Source organism: Ovis canadensis, chromosome 7, assembly GCF_042477335.2.
Source record: "Ovis canadensis isolate MfBH-ARS-UI-01 breed Bighorn chromosome 7, ARS-UI_OviCan_v2, whole genome shotgun sequence".
Lineage (NCBI taxonomy): Eukaryota > Metazoa > Chordata > Mammalia > Artiodactyla > Bovidae > Ovis > Ovis canadensis.
In genome coordinates this window covers 72130985-72151067 of record NC_091251.1, presented here as the reverse complement: position 1 = coordinate 72151067, position 20083 = coordinate 72130985, and the positions used below count along the sequence as shown (strand labels likewise).

The window sequence follows — 20083 nt, the reverse complement described above, 5'->3', positions numbered from 1 at the left end:
CTATTTCCTGCCAGACATCCAGACAATAAAAGAATTTGTACAGCTGGAAGAACAGGAGTAAAAGCCAAAACCAGAGTAAGGGCTTCTATGGGAGGCAGGAGAAGAAGCGAGCGGGCGACATCTGGGGATATTTAAAACTGTGAAACAAATCCTAATTTATTTCTGACTTGTTTTATAAAAAAGAAAAAGCATAATGTAGCATGTAAAATGGAGAGAGGAACAGTTTTTTTCAGGTCAACTAAGTACAACCCATGAGACAGAGGAACTCCAACAATTTCAAACGAAGGGGGAAAAAAAAAAACTAAGAAAAACAAACTACCTTGTCACAAATTTTGTTTCATGTTTATACACAGCATTACTATAATGTACAACATTGCTGTAAACAGAATCATATCACTCCTGGGAAACACTTTGGGGGTCAGAGCGGGCGGGGGTAGGGGGACTGCTGGCAAGGAAAAAATCCAGAGGGGCCAGCTGCTCTCTCCTGAGCCACGCTCCTAATGCCTAAGCTGGAGATCATGCCGTCAGCGAAATCGTGAAGTTATGCCTCTGACACTGCTTTTCCATTCTCTCCAACTTCACTGGAGAATGGCTCTCCAGAGCAAATAAGATGGATCCATTAATAACTCCACTGGCCCGGGCTTTACCTTGACAAGCTCCTGTGCGGATATTTGGAATGAAGCCGCGGCGACAGGGGTGGGGCTGGGCAGGACACATCTCACAGGGGTGGCCCCAGGCGCGGCCGACCGTGGCACAGCAGAGCGTTTTCGTGCAGACAATCCCGCTGAGCTGTCCCTGGCACATCTGGTTGCTGATCACAGTAAAACATGGACCTGTCCTGTAATCTGAAAATAAAGAAGGAGAATTCCATGAGGGTCTAGAAAAGCAGAAACTATCACACAGAAGAACAGCTGGACCCATCTGGCCGGATTCCGAACTGCGAAATGGTCTTTAGGAATAGAAAGAACCACACATCACCAACTTCCATGTGAGCCTGGGGTACACCATTCCACTTCTGAACTGCATTTACCTCATCTACACAATGAGGATAAAAATATCACCTTCTATCCACTTTGAAGATGCTGTTGTGAGGGTCACATGAGCTAATGGAAAATACTTTACAACTGGAACATGCTATCCAAAAATGATAAAATAATGTTATTTACACATTCATTCACCTAAGAAAATGTATCAGGAACTATTACAAATCAGTTCCCATGCTTTATATAGATGCTTTGGTGATTAAAAGAGATCAAACCCCTGCCCTCATTAAGCTTACAATCTATTGGCGAAAACAAAGAATTTCAAACTTGCAACAAGGCAAGTCAGCACACCTTTTTCTCTGGAGTTTCTTGAAAAAAGGAAATAGTTATTTGTTTCTTTTGATTGGGTCTATCTTACTTCAAATACAAAAAAAAAAAACACACAAGCAAACCAAAAAAAAAAAAACCAAACAAACAAACAAAAAAAAACTCTTTCAAAATAAGAACCACCACCAAAACAGTTAGCTCTGCAAAAGACATCAGATATTTAAGAGAGAGGGCACTGATCTAAAATCACCATACCCCACAGGAAAAAGGATCATCTTAAAGCAAACAGGGATAAGCTGAGACCCCAGGAGAAGTTCCATTTTCAAGTATTCTTGCCCAATATAAAATCTCCTTTTTTTTTTCCCTAAAGGGAGAAAGTCAATCTGGATTCAGCAGCCAGCAAACAAGAAAGATTATGATATAGCGAGCACAGTGGACCAAAGCCAGGCCATCGCCACCCTCCCTGTAGTGGAAATCTGGGCCATAATGGCCCCTTCTCTTCTACAGTGGTCTTGGCAGATAAGGGAGGCTGGGCTTTGGCGAGACTCACGGGCTCCTATCCACAAGCCAACACTGCATGCTTCCTCATGTCATTTTCGGAAGTGCACAGATAGAGCATTTCCTATGAGTCTAGGGGTGGACTAAGTGACCCCATTTAAGTTCTTTTCACCACTGAATTCTACAGGTTTATGAAAATCACTGGGTGTGACTGGGCTATATTTTCATCCTTGATGTTCTTTTTTCTTTCTCCAAGTAGTTCAGGGGACAGGAGATGAAATTTACTCAGGACAACTCTTTATCACAGTACCCACAAGAGTGAACAGACTGAACCATGACAATATTTGGGCAATAGCTGACTCTTACCAATTGACGGACCTCCATCCTGTGTATTTCTCCCTCCTTCCTCTCTGTTGCAATTGTGACCCCATCTGCTCCCCATCACTAAATGTTCTTCCTCACTCTCCCTTCTATCTTGCTAGAATGGGTCACCTGTGGTCAATGGCACTGCCCTAATGTCTGTGCTGGAAGATGAGCCTTCTAGGAAATTCCAAACACAAAGCTTCATCCAGTCAAGTATAGCAAGGAAATCAGCTCAAATTATGGCAGCACTTGAGAGAGAGGCAGAATGGTCCAAAAGTCAAGCCCTTATCTCCACATCTCTGTCTCTGTACTCCAGTGCTTACCAAAGTGTGCTATAATGGAATGCAAGGCAGCTTTATATCATATGGTTTTAATAGTTAAATATTAATTTTAATTCATATTATTAACAAATACAAACACACCAGACTCATAACTTCATAGGTGTGTTTGCTATGACAAGAATGAATAAAAGAACCTTAAATATAAAGAAAAATATTACATAAACACTAGTAAGGAAAGTGCAAACAGGCCAAAAGTTGTGTAATTGGTACATAAACAGCACTAGCGTTATCTTTTCAGAAAACTAACCTTAGACCTTTGCTGCCCCTGCCCATCTTTCCAGCCCTATTTCCTGATACTTCCTCAGCTTACTATTGTCTTTTTCTGTTCCACATTTTTTTACCTGATTAGCCTTTTATATTGTCAAATTATATTTTAATATCCTTCATAATACGCCAGATCTATTAAAAATCTACTACTGTCTTCCATAGACACTGTATTCAAACAAGAATATAAAAGTGCTTGAGCTATTGAATAAAATCTCTGCCCTCATTTCATTCTGTCAATAAAGAAGTCACTCAGCGCCATGGTGGTATACAATCAACTTGCTCCTAAACACAGTAAGTGCCTGGACAAAGTCAAATGCTTTAAGCCATCATTCTTTCTTTGGCTAAATTTCTAAAGAATATTTAGTTCTTCCAAATAGTACTTGTGTGGGTTAGTCAGTCAGTCATGTTAAATTTTTTGCATTTCAATGGACTCTAGCCTACCCGTCCCCTCTGTCCGTAGTATTCTCCAGGCAAGAATACTGGAGTGGGTAGCCATTACCTTCTCCAGGGGATCTTCCTAACCCAGAGATCAAATCCAGGTCACCTGCACTGCAGGCAGATTCTTTACTGCCTGAGCCACCAGGGAACCCCCAAATATTACTAAGGGCATTTAATAAATACTTCTCTGATAGATGTTGTTTATTTTATATTATAATCTTTTATATATTTTTCTGATTCAAAAATAATTATTTCAATTACTTGGAACAAGGCACAGAGAAGGCAATGGCAACCCACTCCAGTACTATTGCCTGGAAAATCCCATGGATGGAGGAGCCTGGTAGGCTGCAGTCCATGGGGTCGCAAAGAGTCAGACACGACTGAGCGACTTCACTTTCACTTTTCACTTTCATGCACTGGAGAAGGAAATGGCAACCCACTCCAGTGTTCTTGCCTGGAGAATCCCAGGGGCGGTGGAGACTGGTGGGCTGCCGTCTATGGGGCCACACAGAGTTGGACACGGCTGAAGCAACTTAGCAGCAGCAGCAGCAGCAGCAGAACAAGGCAATAACATATAAATAAGAAAATAAAAATCACATATAATGGCACCTAAAGAAACCTGATTTCTTACATTATCCTACATAATTTTATATGTAAGCTTTATCTTTTTTGTCACAAAATTGGAATTATACCCAACAGTCAAATTTGAATCCTGTGATTTTTTTTTTTACTTAATATTGCCAAAATCATTTCCCCATGTAAATGCTATTCCAAAATATGACCTTAATTGCTGCATAATTTACCATCAAGTTATAACAGCAAACACCCTCTTTCAAAAACACAAGACAAGACTCTACACATGGACATCACCAGATGGTCAACACTGAAATCAGGGTGACTGTATTCTTTGCAGCCAAAGATGAGGAAGCTCTATACAGTCAACAAAAACAAGACCAGGAGCTGACTGTGGCTCAGATCATGAACTCCTTATTGCCAAATTCAGTCTCAAATTGAATTGAAAACAGTAGGGAAAACCACTAGACCATTCAGGTATGACCTAAATCAAACCCCTTACAATTATACAGCGGAAGTGAGAAATAGATTTAAGGGACTAGATCTGATAGATAGAGTGCCCGATGAACTACGGACTGAGGTTCGTGACATTGTATAGGAGACAGGGATCAAGACCATCCCCATGGAAAAGAAATGCAAAAAAGCAAAATGGCTGTCTGGGGAGGCCTTACAAATAGCTGTGAAAAGAAGAGAAGTGAAAAGCAAAGGAGAAAAAGAAAGATATAAGCATCTGAATGCAGAATTCCAAAGAATAGCAAGAAGAGATAAAAGCCTTCTTCAGCGATCAATGCAAAGAAATAGAGGGAAAGAACAGAATGGGAAAGAGTAGAGATCTCTTTAAGAAAATTAGAGATGCCAAGGGAACATTTCATGCAAAGATGGGCTTGATAAAGGACAGAAATGGTATGGACCTAACAGAAGCAGAAGATATTAAGAAGAGGTGGCAAGAATACACAGAAGAACTGTACAAAAAAGATCTTCATGACCCGGATAATCAGAATGGTGTAATCACTCACACCTGGAATGTGAAGTCAAGTGGGCTTTAGAAAGCATCACTACGAACAAAGCTAGTGGAGGTGATGGAATTCCAGTTGAGCTATTTCAAATCCTGAAAGATGATGCTGCGAAAGCACTGCACTCAATATGCCAGCAAATTTAGAAAACTCAGCAGTTTTCTGGAAAAGGACTGGAAAAGGTCAGTTTTCATTCCAATCCCAAGGAAAGGCAATGCCAAAGAATGTTCAAACTACCACACAATTGCACTCATCTCACATGCTAGTAAAGTAACGCTCAAAATTCTCCAAGTCATACTTCAGCAATATGTGAACCGTGAACTTCCAGGTGTTCAAGCTGGTCTTAGAAAAGGCAGAGGAACCAGAGATCAAATTGCCAACATCCGCTGGATCATCAAAAAAGCAAGAGAGTTCCAGAAAAACATCAATTTCTGCTTTATTGACTATGCCAAAGCCTTTGACTGTGTGGATCACAGTAAACTGTGGAAAATTCTGAAAGAGATGGGAATACCAGACCACCTGACCTGCCTCTTGAGAAACCTATATGCAGGTCAGGAAGCAACAGTTAGAACTGGACATGGAACAACAGACTGGTTCCATATAGGAAAAGGAGTACGTCGAGGCTGTATATTGTCACTCTGCTTATTTAACTTATATGCAGAGTACATCATGAGAAACGCTGAGGTGGAAGAAGCACAAAGCTGGAATCAAGATTGCCAGAAGAAATATCAATAACCTCAGATATGCAGATGACACCACCCTTATGGCAGAAGGTGAAGAGGAGCTAAAAAGCCTCTTGATGAAAGTGAAAGAGGAGAGTGAAAAAGTTGGCTTAAAGCTCAACCTTCAGAAAACGAAGATCATGGCATCTGGTCCCATCACTTCATGGGAAATAGATGGGGAAACAGTGGAAACAGTGTCAGACTTCATTTGAGGGGGCTCCAAAATCACTGCAGATGGTGACTGCAGCCATGAAATTAAAAGACGCTTACTCCTTGGAAGAAAAGTTATGACCAACCTAGATAGCATACTGAAAAGCAGAGACATTACTTTGCCAACAAAGGTCCATCTAGTTAAGGCTACGGTTTTTCCAGTGGTCATGTATGGATGTGAGAGTTGGACTGTGAAGAAAGCTGAGCGCTGAAGAATTGACGCTTTTGAACTGTGGTGTTGGAGAAGACTCTTGAGAGTCCCTTGGACTGCAAGCAGATCCAACCAGTCTATTCTGAAGGAGATCAGTCCTGGGATTTCTTTGGAAGGAATGATGTTAAAGCTGAAACTCCAGTACTTTGGCCACCTCATGTGAAGGGCTGACTCATTGGAAAAGACTCTGATGCTGGGAGGGATTGGGGGCAGGAGGAGAAGGGGACGACTGAGGATGAGATGGCTGGATGGCATCACGGACTCGATGGATGTGAGTCTGAGTGAACTCCGGGAGTTGGTGATGGACAGGGAGGCCTGGCATGCTGTGATTCATGGGGTCGCAAAGAGTTGGACACAACTGAGCGACTGAACTGAATTGAACTGAACTGATTCGATAATTTAATTTAATCTTATGCAACACACATCAAGACTTTTATGACTATATACATCTTACAGTTGAGACTAAAGGTCACAGCAACATAATCTTTTACTTATAAAATTAAATCTTCCATGTTAGGTAACAAAGAAAGAAATTTAGGTTTATTTCCTATTTTCTTTCTGACTTATTGAGACAAATGTAAATATTTTAATCCAACAGACTCACATTGGTATGCCATTTTTCAATCTTTATAAAACATAACGGAACATGAATTTTAATTTATAGTTTTCAACACTGTTTGGGTTTGTTTTTCCTCTTTGTTTTGCCAAGATACTCTATGGAATTCTTACATATGAGGAATGCAAAGATTCAGGGTATATGCAAATACAGTGTTTTCTGAGCGACACCAGCAAAATCAAGGCACACTAGAAAATGCTAGGAAAATCTGAGTCAGTCCTATCTAACACTGGTTCAAGACTTTAGACATGAATTCCTACTGGAAGGTTTTCATCAAAAGAAAAATAACCCTTAAGACTTTTCCAGGGTCAATAATTTTTGCCCTCATTTCAATATGAAACACATGGAATAGAAACAATACTTGTCAATTCTGACAACATTCATTAGGCATCTCTAGAGCCCACAGGGATCCATCTTTATTAAATACACTAAATATTTGGCAAATAGTTGGAATATGTACAACAGAAATCTTCTGACTTGACACATTTCCTCACTAGATCCTTATCACTATAGACAAAGAGGAAAACCAGCTCATTTGACAGTGCAGCTTAGTAAGTGGATGTAAGGGTCCTTGAAGAGTCAAGCTTTCAATAAAAATGGCTGATCAAAGAGGGAGAGGCATAATCTGGATGAAACAGAATTGGATCTAAAAATCTCTTGGAAGGTAAATGCTGTATTAACATGGTTTTCAAATGTCATTCTTATTTGGCAGCATGTGCCTTTTGTCCTGTGCTTCACTTAGACTGCCAAAGCTATGTTGTTTTTTGTCCAATACTCCAACCACAGAAAAAAATCTGCCCATACTCCCAATTCCTTACTAATAATCCAATTATTTACAATTATTCCCATAGCACTTTTGCGATACTAGGCTAAATTTACATACTCTTTTTCAGACAGTCCCAGCTTTAGACAGGGAATGTGCCTAATTCAATGCTTGGATAATATCTGACTCATTCTTGCAATGTAAATCATTATTCCTAGTGCAAATAAAATATAGCATTAAAAACATTTTGTGTTCACAGATTGCTCTACAATCACTTCCTTATAAGACCTCCATGAACTAGGGCAATGGGCCAAGCCTTTCTAAAATAAAAATGCAATTTTAATTGTTTTTAACTGGCTTACTCTAGTGTGGCTAGTTCATGGGAAATTCTGCATCTACATGTTCCCATTATGAGTGGTTAGGCTCAAGGATTGTTCCCCAGTCCCAATAGATTTGGCCTCAAGGCTTGGGATTGAACCAATGTATATCTGCAGCCTCCCATCCTCAGCTCCTTCCCAGATCTACAGCTCAGAACGCTGTGACCTGTGGTATTATTTCACTTTCATTTGCAATCAGACTTCACCCTGAAGCAAATGCATCATTCATAGAAAAAGAATATTCTGTGGTTCAATGATTTCTTGTCACTCCTGCCCAGTCACTAAACCACAAACTGCAGGGAAGACACAAGGATATAATTTTGGGCACCAGGCTCCAATTATTTTAAATACATCTTTTCATAAAAATTATAAACAAAACAATAAGATATCAATTTATCTACAACACAGAGGGTCACAGTATGCTTATTCCTTCAGGTAGGTTGGCCTAGGACACGGTAAGCTCCTGACATGTAGAATTTCAATACAGCCTTTTGAGGAAGGAGTTCAGAGAACTTTCAGTCTGAGCAAAATGAAGGCAAAGAATTTCCATGATCATAATCAGTCTCATAATTGCTACTACTTCTTCTCATTCCAATCATTCTTAGCCTCAGAACCTAACCAAATCACCTGGGGATGTTTTCAAAATACTGATGCTTGGACTGCAAGGAGATCCAACCAGTCCATCCTAAAAGAGATCAGTCCTGGGTGTTCATTGGAAGGACTGATGTCGAAGCTGAAACTCCAATACTGTGGCAACCTGATGCGAAGAGCTAATTCATTTGAAAAGACTCTGATGCTGGGAAAGATTGAGGGCAGAAGGAGAAGAGAAGGTTGGATAGCATCACCGACTCAATGGACATCAGTTTGGGTGAACTGTGGGAGTTGGTGATGGACAGGGAGGCCTGGCATGCTGCGGTTCATGGGGTCACAAAGAGTCGGATATGACTGAGTGACTGAACTGAACTGAACTGATGCCTGAGGCTCAGCCCTGCCCTGCCATACACCTCCCTCATGGAAGATGATTCAGTAGATGTGGCATGGTGCCTGGGCATCCATAAGTGAGTTTGCAAAGTGCTTACAACACAGCTGACTGCTCACCTGAATGTCTAACCTTAGAAATGTGAGACAGGCCATAAACTGGGATCACTGCCACGCAACATAACTGTGTCTCTCAATCAGGATGGGCATTCTAATCACAACAAAGTAGTATTCATTTCCATAGGGTTAACTGATTATGAGGCACTTTATTATATCCCTTAGTAATTATATTGACTACAAGCTCATTAAGCCAAACAACAAATCAAAATTTAAGAGGGAAAACCAGCAACTATTCCACTGTTCTAATAGTCTATGAATTCACATTGCCAAGCTCTCTCTTTCCAGTGTGACAAAGCACATTTATATACACGATATCACTGCACTACCATAAACTCCCATTTCCAGCTTCCTTGTCTAGTATGGGTGCTGGTGAGTGAAGTGAAGTCGCTCAGTCGTGTCCAACTCCTTGCAACCCCATGGACACCAGGCTCCTCCGTCCATGGGATTTTCTAGGCAAGAGTACTGGAGTGGGTTGCCGTTTCCTTCTCCAGGGAACTTCCCGACCCAGGGATCAAACACCAGGTCTCCCACATTGTAGACAGACGCTTTCCGTCTGAACCACCACTTGATCTTAGCTGGTAGTTGAGTAAAATTCCAGGGGGATCCAAAGACATTGATCAAACTTCACGTCAGTAACACCAAAAGTTAACTTTTCATTTCCTCCAGAACTGCCCTACCGTGGAACACCTTGAAATCTTTCCACACACCTGTTGATATGATGAAATATGAAATACTAAACATTATCTAAGAAGTTGATGCCAAAAACAGTCAAACCTTAAATCAAGCTTCCAGACCTACCTAGCTTCTAGTCAAGAGGATATACAGGGGTAGAAGAGCAAGATAAATAACACCATGAAGAAGGAATCAGAAAACCAAGCATGCATGATTTTCAAAGGCAACTGGCCTGAATTTTTCCAAAAGTAAATGACCCCTCATACACAAAAAAAGAAGGTAGAGTTATTATTTTAGATTAAAAAGATACTAATAACCAAAACTTTACTGGATACTGTTTCAAAAAGAGACAACTAGAGAAATTTTATATGAGCTGGACACTAGAAGATATTGTGGAACTGTTCTCTTAGATGTGATCATGGGATTGTGGTTATATATGAGATGGCCTTATTTTTTAGAGGCAAAGTGCTATGATATATGCAATTTAATTTTCAAGCGATTTAGCAAAACAGTCCACAAATGTATTGTTATTGTTCTTCAGTTGCTCAGTTGTGTCCAATTCTTTGTGACCCTATGGACTGCAACATACTAGTCTTTCCTGTCCTTCACTATCTCCTGGAGTTTGCTCAAAGTCATGTCCAATGAGTCACTGATGCCATCTAACCATCTCATTCCCTGTCACCCCTTTCTCCTCCTGCCCTAAATCTTTCCAAGCATCAGGGTCTTTTCCAATGAGTCAGACATAATATATAATTATACATAGATAATAATACATACATTTATAATATGCATTATAAATCACACTGGTATCATATGTCATATAATTAAATATATAATTTGCATTAAATATATACAAATTAAATATACACAAAATTACATATGGGCTTCTCTGGTGGCCTAGACATTAAGGAATCCATCTGCAATGCAGGAGATCTGGGTTCAATCCCTAGGCTGTCCAGCGGGAGAATGACAAACCTTGATGGTGTATTAAAAAGCAGAGACCTCACTTTGCTGACAAAGGTCCACATAGTCAATGCTATGGTTTTTCCAGTAGTCATGTATGGATATGAGAGTTGGACCATAAAGAAGGCTGAGAGCCAAAGAATTGATGCTTTTGAACTGTGGTGCTGAGAAGACTCTTGACAGTCCCTTGAACAGCAAGGAGTTATCAAACCAGTCAATCCTAAAGGAAATCAACCCTGAATATTCATTGGAAGGACTGACACTGAAGTGCCAATACTTTGGCCCCCTAATGTGAAGAGCTGACTTGCTGGAAAAGACCCTGATGCTGGGAAAGACTGAGGGCAGGAGGAGAAGGGAACAACAGAGGATGAGATGGATGGATGACATCACTGACTCAATGGACATAAGTTTGAGCAAACTCTGGGAGACAGTGAAGGATAAGGAAGCCTGGTGTGCTCCAGTCCATGGGGTTAGAAAAAGTTGGACACGACTTAGCACTGAACAATAACAACAACAAAATTATATATAATATGGAACATACATACATACATATATACATATACACATACAATATATAATACATATATTAATATAATTATGTACATATATATATTATATATACACACACATATATACTGATGCTGGGAAAGATTGAAGGCAGGAGGAGAAGGGGACAACAGAGGATGAGACAGCTGGATGGTATCACTGACTCGATGGACAGGAGTTTGAGCAAGCTCTGGGAGCTGGTGATGGAAGCCTGGAAAGCCTGGCATGCTGTAGTCCATGAAGTCACAAACGGTTGTAAATGACTGAGCAATTGAACTGAACTGATATACATAGAGAGCATATGTATAGAAGTGGGAAAATGTTAACAAATATTTAGTGTAGGTAGAAGATATATGGGTATCCTTCTATTATTATTTCAACTTTAATGGAGGTTTGAAATACTTGGTAATAAAAACTCTTAGGGAGGGGTGGAAATCCTTTCAGAGCTAATTTTCCTATGCAGTAGTGCCTCTCCTATTTCATTCAAGCTGTTTTTTTTTAATGACCCAATACATTTTTAATCTACTTTCTAATCCTACATTTCTATAAAATACTACATGCAAGATTGCCTACAAAACATGGTCTACACAATGTTATTTAAAGAATATGATCTTTTGGCAAATTTTACTAAACTACACTACAGAAAACGTTTACTTTCAGAAACTGCTTCTGCTAGTGTTTAGCAGCTCAGTCATGTCCACTTCTTTACGACCCCATGGACTATAGCCCATCAGGCTCCTCTGTCCATGCAATCTTACAGGCAAGAGTGCTAGAGAGGGTTGCCATTTCCTGCTCCACGGGATCGTCCCAATCCAGGGATTGAACCCACATCTTGGAGTACACTGACATTTCCTACTCCAGGGGATCCCAGGGGATCTTCCCAATCCAGGGATCAAACTCGAGTCTCTTGTGCCTCCTGCAATGGCCTGTGGATTCTTGACTACTGTGCCACCTGGGAAGCCCCAACTGTATCTGAGATACAGCTTAATTTTAACTAATTTTTTAAAAACCATTTTAGAAACAAAGCATAGGAATAAGAACAACACTATTCTGTATGAATATTTGCTGTGACTTTCAGCTTCTTTCAGCTGTAAAAGTACTGACATATAAATTTTAAACAAATATCATTCAAAACTGCAATAGCAAGGTGATGTGCTATACAGCATTTAATCTAACACGCAGACTAAGCAATTCAAAATCCAGGCCATAGTTCTGTGGACCCAATTTTGTGTGTCAGCAATTTGACTACAGAAAATTATTACCACATTTTACTCTACTCCATGATGAAGAAAACAGTAAGCAATCTTGTTCAGGGAAGAGAAGATCTCATTTCCAAATAATCACTTACCTGACATTATTCATTCCCTCACAGCACGTCCTACAAGTCTGTACTGATTTCCATTTCCCCCCAAAGTTATCTCTAAACTACTTTATTAGAAAAAAATAAAAATGGTTGGGGTGGTGGCTAAAAGTCAAATTCTGGTTTAGGTGATATATTTACCATCAAGATGATCAAATCACAGAGTGTCTTCAGTTTTAATGGTCTGCAAATTCAACTTGAAAGAACCAGCTGGCTCTGATATTATTCACTGTTAAAATGGCTTGTATGAGTGCCACATTAAACCAAACTGCAGTTTCACCACAGAGCATCAGCTATTGAACAGCAAGACAAAAACAATAGTATTATGTAACAATATGATTTATTTGTTCTTTTGTATTTTCTTCAAAGCCAGGAAGTAGAAAACATTCTCTACCATCCAAAAGCAGGATTAACGACATAAGAGTAAAGGGCCTGATGATCAATGCTATTCAATATAAAAATTTCCAGGACCAACATATTCTTAGATCAACTCTTATATCTCAAAAGTGCCCTGTAATACTGCTGAAGTCCCAAATACAAGTTCTACGAAAAGCAAATTAAATTTCCAGAGGAGTCCAATGGAATATTTCATCATTAAAATTTGAAAATTATTACTACTTTTTAGAATATTATTATTATAAATGAGACTTTCACATGTGGAGGGTAAAATCCTATGTTAGTAAAGGGGTAATAAAAACAAATTGATTACAAATATTCCACTATAAGTTCCATTTATATAAAGTACCTAAAATAGTCAAATTCACAGAGCGAAAGTAGAATAGTGGTTGCCAGGGGCTGGAGGAGGTAAGAATAGGGAGTTATTGCTTAATGGGTATAGCATTTCACTTTGGGAAAATTAAAAAGTTCTAGAGATGGATGGAGGTGATGGCTACCCACAATGCGAATGTACTTAATGCCACCGAACCATACACATAAAAATGGCTAAAACAGCAAACTTTATGTATTTTACTACTATTTTAAAAAATCCCACTGCAAAAAATAAAATAATATAAAATAATAAATACTAAATAAATATAAATATAAAATAATCAGACATTCTGACTTCAATGATTAGGTTCAATGAGTAAACTTGACAACTATAACATGCAGTCGGGATTCCTTTATTCATTCAACAAATATTAATTGTGCTGTATCAGTGGGCAGTGTGGGATAAAGTCCTTAACCACATGTAGTTTACCACCTGGTTGGGGGAGGTAGTCAATAAATATAGGTAAATATATTAAAAGGAATGACAGATTTGAGCTTTTGATTTAGCCTACAAATTAAATAAATATGCTGGTGTGACTAAAAAAGAAAAGTAGTTGGGGATACTTGCCTTGATACGAGTTATTAGGAAAGACTTCTTGGAGGAGGCAACATTCAAACTGAAGCCTCAAAGCTGACAGCAGGCCAGCTGTGAAAATGAGAGTAACTGCTTCCCAGGTTTAGGAGAGAGCTGGGAGATAGCCTGGCTTCTCTAGTAACAAAAGAAGGCCACGCTGACCAGTGAGAGAGGAAGGGGAACAGGGCACGCAATGAGGGTGGAACGTTAGGCAGGGACTGAATTACACAGCACATTCCAGGCCAAGATGAGGAGCTTGGGTTTGGCTTTAGATGCAAAAGGAAGCCACTGAAAACACACCGTGTTACTTTCAAAGAGTTCTGCTTAGAAGGTTCAAGAGTGGAAATGAGGTAAAGCATGGTGGTGACTAAAGGAGGTGATGATGTGGAAATGGAGAGCAGTCGACAGGTGGGGGATGTCCTTGGCAGGTGTCAGGACCAACAGAATGTAAAGACGGACTGGGTGTGAAGCATAAGGGAAACTGAAAGGACAAGGATGTCTCCTGGGTGTCTGACTTCAGTAGCTGAATATATGGCCAGTCACTCACTGAAGTGGAGAATCTGATAGAAGACTAGGCTCTAACTACCAATAACCAATATAAAGGTTCTTTACACTTTCACAGGGCTTCCCAGGTGGCAGACTGGTGAAGAATCCTCCTGCCAATGCAGGAAGTGTGAGTTTGATCCCTGGGTCAGAAGATCCCCTGGAGAAGGAAACGGCAACCCACTCCAGTGTTCTTGTCTGGGAAATCCCATGGACAGAGGAGCCCGGGCGGACTATAGTCCATGCGGTCGCAAAAGTGTCAGGCACAACTTAGCAACTAAAACAACAACACTTTCACAATCAAGTTCCCAGTGGGGACAGGTGATTTGAATTGATGAGGCAGGCCCTGCATAAAACTATTCTCTGCAAGTCTTGATCTACTAAAACAAAACCTACGCATTATGAAATGGTATCTTATGCTATGTATTTCAGTTTTTTCATGAAATTTCTCTTCCTTTCCTTCCTCTGTGGGCAAGCCTTTCATCATATCACATTCAGATATTTATATATAAATTTTATGGTTGGAATTCTTACTTCAGATACATTTGGCCAAGTCTCCCAGAAACCTGAGTGTTAAGTACACACGGCTCAGACCAATGATATGTGACGGAATCCTGGCGTGGTGGGTGGGATTTCCTCCAGGGGAACTTCACTGCTGCTTCTATGAAATGACAGGGCAAGGGAATCCAAGACCACTAGCATTCTAGCTTCCAGCCCTAAGTTCATTCTACAGGAAACAGATACATACCACATTCCAGTGATATTATCAATTCTCAGAGATCTGGGGAAAAACTTAAAGCAAGGACAAAAGTTCAGCTATTTAACCACATCTGAGAGGTGCCTCATATAAATATGGGCTTTCTGTAATATCAAGAGAGATAAATGACAGTGAGATAGTTTCGATATGCTGGTTGGGAAGTGTTATTTCTAGAATTGGCTTCCTACCAAATATTCAATTGTTTATGGGTATGTGATACGTACGTTGCTTCTCTCTCTCTCTCTCATCTTTCACACACATACACACACACACACGATACACACAATTGAACTACGTTAATATACTCTCAAGGTGACCCTCCTATTCTCAGAATTTTTCTTTGGAAGAAAATATCTGATGAATGAAAAATTCCTGAGACTGTTTCCAGCACGGGGTCTGGCGCTGAACTCAACTGAAGACAGACAAGTTGGAAGAAAGAACAAGCATTACTCAGAACACGTGAGTGAACTGTGTAGAAGGCAGACACCAAAGATGAGGGGACGAGCGAGGCCACAGAAGCAAAACCCAATCACTAGGTTTAATTAGTCAACAAAAGAAGATTCCTGACAAAAATCTGTGCTTGACTGGTATCAAAATATGGCAGAGACCGAAGACTTAAAAGCACTTAGAACCTCAGAACTGAGTTTCTGCTGTTATTTTACAGTCATCCATTTTCAAGATCTACTCCATGGACTGAAAATGTTTCACTAACTGGACAACCATGGTGGCCTCTTGGCAACTTTACTGGTAACACACAGGTTTTGATGATCGGGGACATTTATACACTTGCACGTGATCACTGTTTTATAGCACAGGATAGCAATTCCACAAATACACACCAAGCTCTTTGGAAATAATAATTATGTCCCAGCCATCCCAGGTTAATGATCTGAAGAGCAAAATATTAATACTATACAATACAGGCAGATAGGAAAAGCCAGTTGTAGCTAAGTTCTACCTAGTGCAGCCCGTGGGAGAATGCTGTATGGTTCAGAAATTTCCACTCTATGGAACTGGTAAAAATATCTAAAGTTGTGCCCGAGACTATGAAGTCTACAACTGTTAAATTGTGTCCTGTCTGAACACTAAAGAGGCACTGTGTTACCCTGTTCTTTCTTACCACTTACTAAAGATTTACATCAGCTTGGCCAGACATTGGGGTTTCATCTAAAGCAGCTAGTTAGATACGTGTGGAAAGTGCATATGGTTAGAAAATAATAAGAGACAGCATTAAAAGTGGTTTAACATGCCCCAAGAGGCAAGCTGAACACCACAATTTTCTCCAACTGTGGAAGAAAAAACAACGTGAGCCAGATTTTGGCTCTCTGAATGTATGAACAGGTCTATATTGTATTCCCTTGGATATTTACGAAGCATGTTAACAATAATTAAAATTGAATTTCCAAACCTTTAAGGGTAAAAGTTAGGAATATAATATCCACAACCTTGGAGAGTGTTATAATTCAATCTATGTCGTATTCACCATCCTGGGATTTAACCACTGATGTTCAAAATTCACAACTCCTGCACAGAGCAAGTGCTCTCAAGCTCTATGCCTGTGCAAATACCTTCTATTCAAATGCATGTTCCATTCCCAACATAAGTTTTACAGCTAAAAGGTAGTGCTGATGGGCTACTGGCATTCAAATTTCCCTAGTCTGGGGTTCTTAACTTGAAGATCACATTTGGGTCTCAGGAGATGCAAAGGTGCCCTGAAATTGTACGTAAATTTAATGTAGCAGCACAGTAGACCTGGAGACAGAGTAGAGCGGACCTTGTATCTGAGTGCTAGGTCTGAGCAGGCCAATCATATGTTCTCCTCCAGGAATTTAGAAATGGGATTGGAGAGAACTGGTCTTAATCTTTATTAATCTTAATCTTCCCATGTGGCTTCCCTGGTGGCTCAGATGGTAAAGCATCTGCCTCCAATGTGGGAGACCTGGGTTCAATCCCTGGGTCGGGAAGATCTCCTGGAGAAGGAAATGGCAACCCACTCCAGTGTTTTTGCCTGGAAAATCCCATGGACAGAGGAACCTGGTAGGTTACAGTCCATGGGGTCACAAAGAGCCAGACACAACTGAACAACTTCACTCCCATGTGGCTGGAACCTCAGATGTTGTTACTTGGGAGCTGAGGGCTCAGTTCAGTTCAGTCGCTCAGTTGTGTCCGAATCTTTGCGACCCCATGAATCACAGCACGCCAGGCCTCCCTGTCCATCACCAACTCCCAGAGTTTACTCAGAGTCGCGTCCATCGAGTTGGTGATGCCATCCAGCCATCTCATCCTCGGTCGCCCCCAATCCCTCCCAGCATCAGAGTCTTCTCCAATGAGTCAACTCTTCGCATGAGGTGGCCAAAGTACTGGAGTTTCAGCTTTAGCATCATTCCTTCCAAAGAAATCCCAGGCTTGATCTCCTTCAGAATGGACTGGTTGGATCTCCTTGCAGTCCAAGGCACTCTCAAGAGTCTTCTCCAACACCACAGTTCAAAAGCATCAATTCTTTGGCGCTCAGCCTTCTTCACAGTCCAACTCTCACATCCATACATGAGTACTGGAAAAACCATAGCCTTGACTAGACGGACCTTAGTTGGCAAAGTAATGTCTCTGCTTTTGAATATGCTATCTAGGTTGCTCATAACTTCTCTTCCAAGGAGTAAGTGTCTTTTAAGGGCTAGATGTACTGAAAGCAGCACAGAGCAGGCTATTTGCATGGAGTAGGGACTAGGTCTGCAGGGAGGAGCAGACAGAGACCACAAGGCACCAGGGGAACCTGCAAGAACGTTTGGCCCCTGCTCCCAGCCCTCAAGAAAGCCTGCTGCACCACTGCCCTTGAGCTCCTGGGCAGCCAGGATTCCTCATAACAAATCTCCCCTTCTGCATCGTAAGTTAGTTTTGTTACTTGAAACCAGCCAAGTTCATCCAATACAGTGTGCAAATCTGTGCCTTTTTCATCAGGTTCTTAAAGGTATCCCTTCCTTGAAAAAGGAAATAAGCCTCTGTATTATTTAATTAAAAGTCATTCATAAGACTGTGGCACTACTTTGATAATTAGTTCAGATTTATCTGAGTTTTATGGAATACATAACTTTACACTCTCTCTAAAAAAAAAAGAAAATATAAAACCCTTCCTAACACAAGCTCACACCAAAACCACTTCAGCAAGCTTTATTCTCAGGTCAATTGTAACTTAAGTGGGGGCCACATAGAAACAGATAAATTTTCAAGAAAATTATCACAGACATACATAAATTGGTAGCTAACTTCTAGCTAGCTAGCTAAGTCACTTCAGTTGTGTCTGGCTCTTTATGACCCCACAGACTGTAGCCCACCAGGCTCCCCCATCCTTGGGATTCTCCAGGCAAGAACACTGGAGCGGGTTGCCATGCCCTCCTCCAGGGGATTTTCCCAATGCAGGGATCGAACCTGCATCTCTTAAGTTTCCTGCATTGGTAGGTGGGTTCTTTACCACTAGCGCCACCTGGGAAACCCAAGCTAACTCCTGCTGCTGCTGCTAAGTCACATCAGTCGTGTCCGACTCTGTGCAACCCCATAGACAGCAGCACACCAAGCTCCCCTATCCCTGGGATTCTCCAGGCAAGAACACTGGAGTGGGTTGCCATTTCTTTCTCCAATGCATGAAAGTGAAAAGTGAAAGTGAAGTCGCTCAGTCGTGTCCAATTCTGTAAGACCCCATAGATGGCAGTCCACCAGGCTCCTCCGTCCATGGGATTTCCCAGGCAAGAGTACTGGAGTGGGGTGCCATTGCCTTCTCCAGCTAACTCCTAGTAACACACAAAGTTCTAGCTGATTATCTCCAAACAGCAGCAAGCACCTGTTGATGATTTTATCCCACCTGTTTAGGCAGAATATATCCTGGGGGTAGAACTGAAAGATGGTAAGCTTCGAAAGTCAAGACACCTGCTTTCCAGTATCAGCTCAGCAACTAATGTGCTATGGATCCTGAATCAGACACTCCAACTGTCCGATGGACTTCAAGTGGCTGAGTCATGGGCCATTCAGATACCCTAGTGGCCTTTCAGCTGGTCTGAGTCAGGACAGCAGCAGTCAGGTTAGGGAGGAGAGGTCACTTCCATCACCCTAGAAGGGTAGAGTGTTGAGGAGAAAGATGTGTCTGACAGGAGCTCATTCATCCACCAGACTTGCTCTTCACTTTTTGGTCATCTTTGAAGGTTGCCATCGCAGCCCAGATCACCCAGTCCACAAACCTGGATGAGAGTGTCGTGGAAGCCCTCATACCCCATGCTCAATCACCCCCACAAACCCTGTAGAACTTATCACCCCCAAAGCTGCTGAATTCTCTCCTTCTCTGTAACCTGTCATCACCTTGCTGAAGATTCCCTTCTCCTCTAACCCACAGGAGGAACCTGAATTGAAGTTGGAACCTAACATGTTTCGCAAAACGGTCTCTACCCAGCTGTGTCCCTTGCCACTCCCAAATGTGCAGTCCCTGTTTAGTGACACTGAATGTTCCTCAACTCATGGCACTGTTTCCAATCCACACGTCTTTGCAAATGCCGTTCCCTCTGTGCTGAATGCCCTTCCTCCCCTATTTTTCCAGTTAATGGCTCTTCTGGAAATCTTCCCTGATTACCTTCCTCTTCCTCCCTCTGTGGTACTAATTAAACTTCATAGTAATCACTAGCTTATATAACTCTCTTATCAGACTGTGAAGCTTAAGGATAAATATTTCATCTCATTAAACTTTGTATTCTCAGGGCTTAATAGTCTGTGCATCTATAACAAGCATTCAAGTACTTCTAAATGGATGAATATGGAAAATTCCTTATCTTTTGAGTTAGTCAAAATCATAATCACTTACACTATTCGATCCCTTTGCCCAACCTGTAATTAATTACATATGATTCCCTGAATCAATCACATTTGTATCCTAAATCTCAAACTATCAATGTGGCAGTGAGCAGTTACCCTTTAAACCAGTTTCTTCTATCTCCAGGGGTTGCATGAGTAATAAACTATGCATATAAAGGTGGTTTATATCTCATGCATAAAAGACGTCTGAGTTCCACTTCTCCCTTTCTGCCACGCATATCATGGTTACAGAGTGCTGATCTATTCTTA

General features: G+C 40.9%; 1 protein-coding gene across 1 annotated transcript in view; it reads right to left on the bottom strand.

Annotated features, from left to right (window-relative positions):
- Positions 1–20083, bottom strand: part of FBN1 (fibrillin 1) — a 274972-nt gene that overhangs the window by 147810 nt on the left and 107079 nt on the right. The window contains exon 7 of the mRNA XM_069596613.1: positions 648–845. Within this exon, the coding sequence (XP_069452714.1) occupies positions 648–845 (198 nt within the window). The remainder of the gene's footprint in view (positions 1–647; positions 846–20083) is intronic.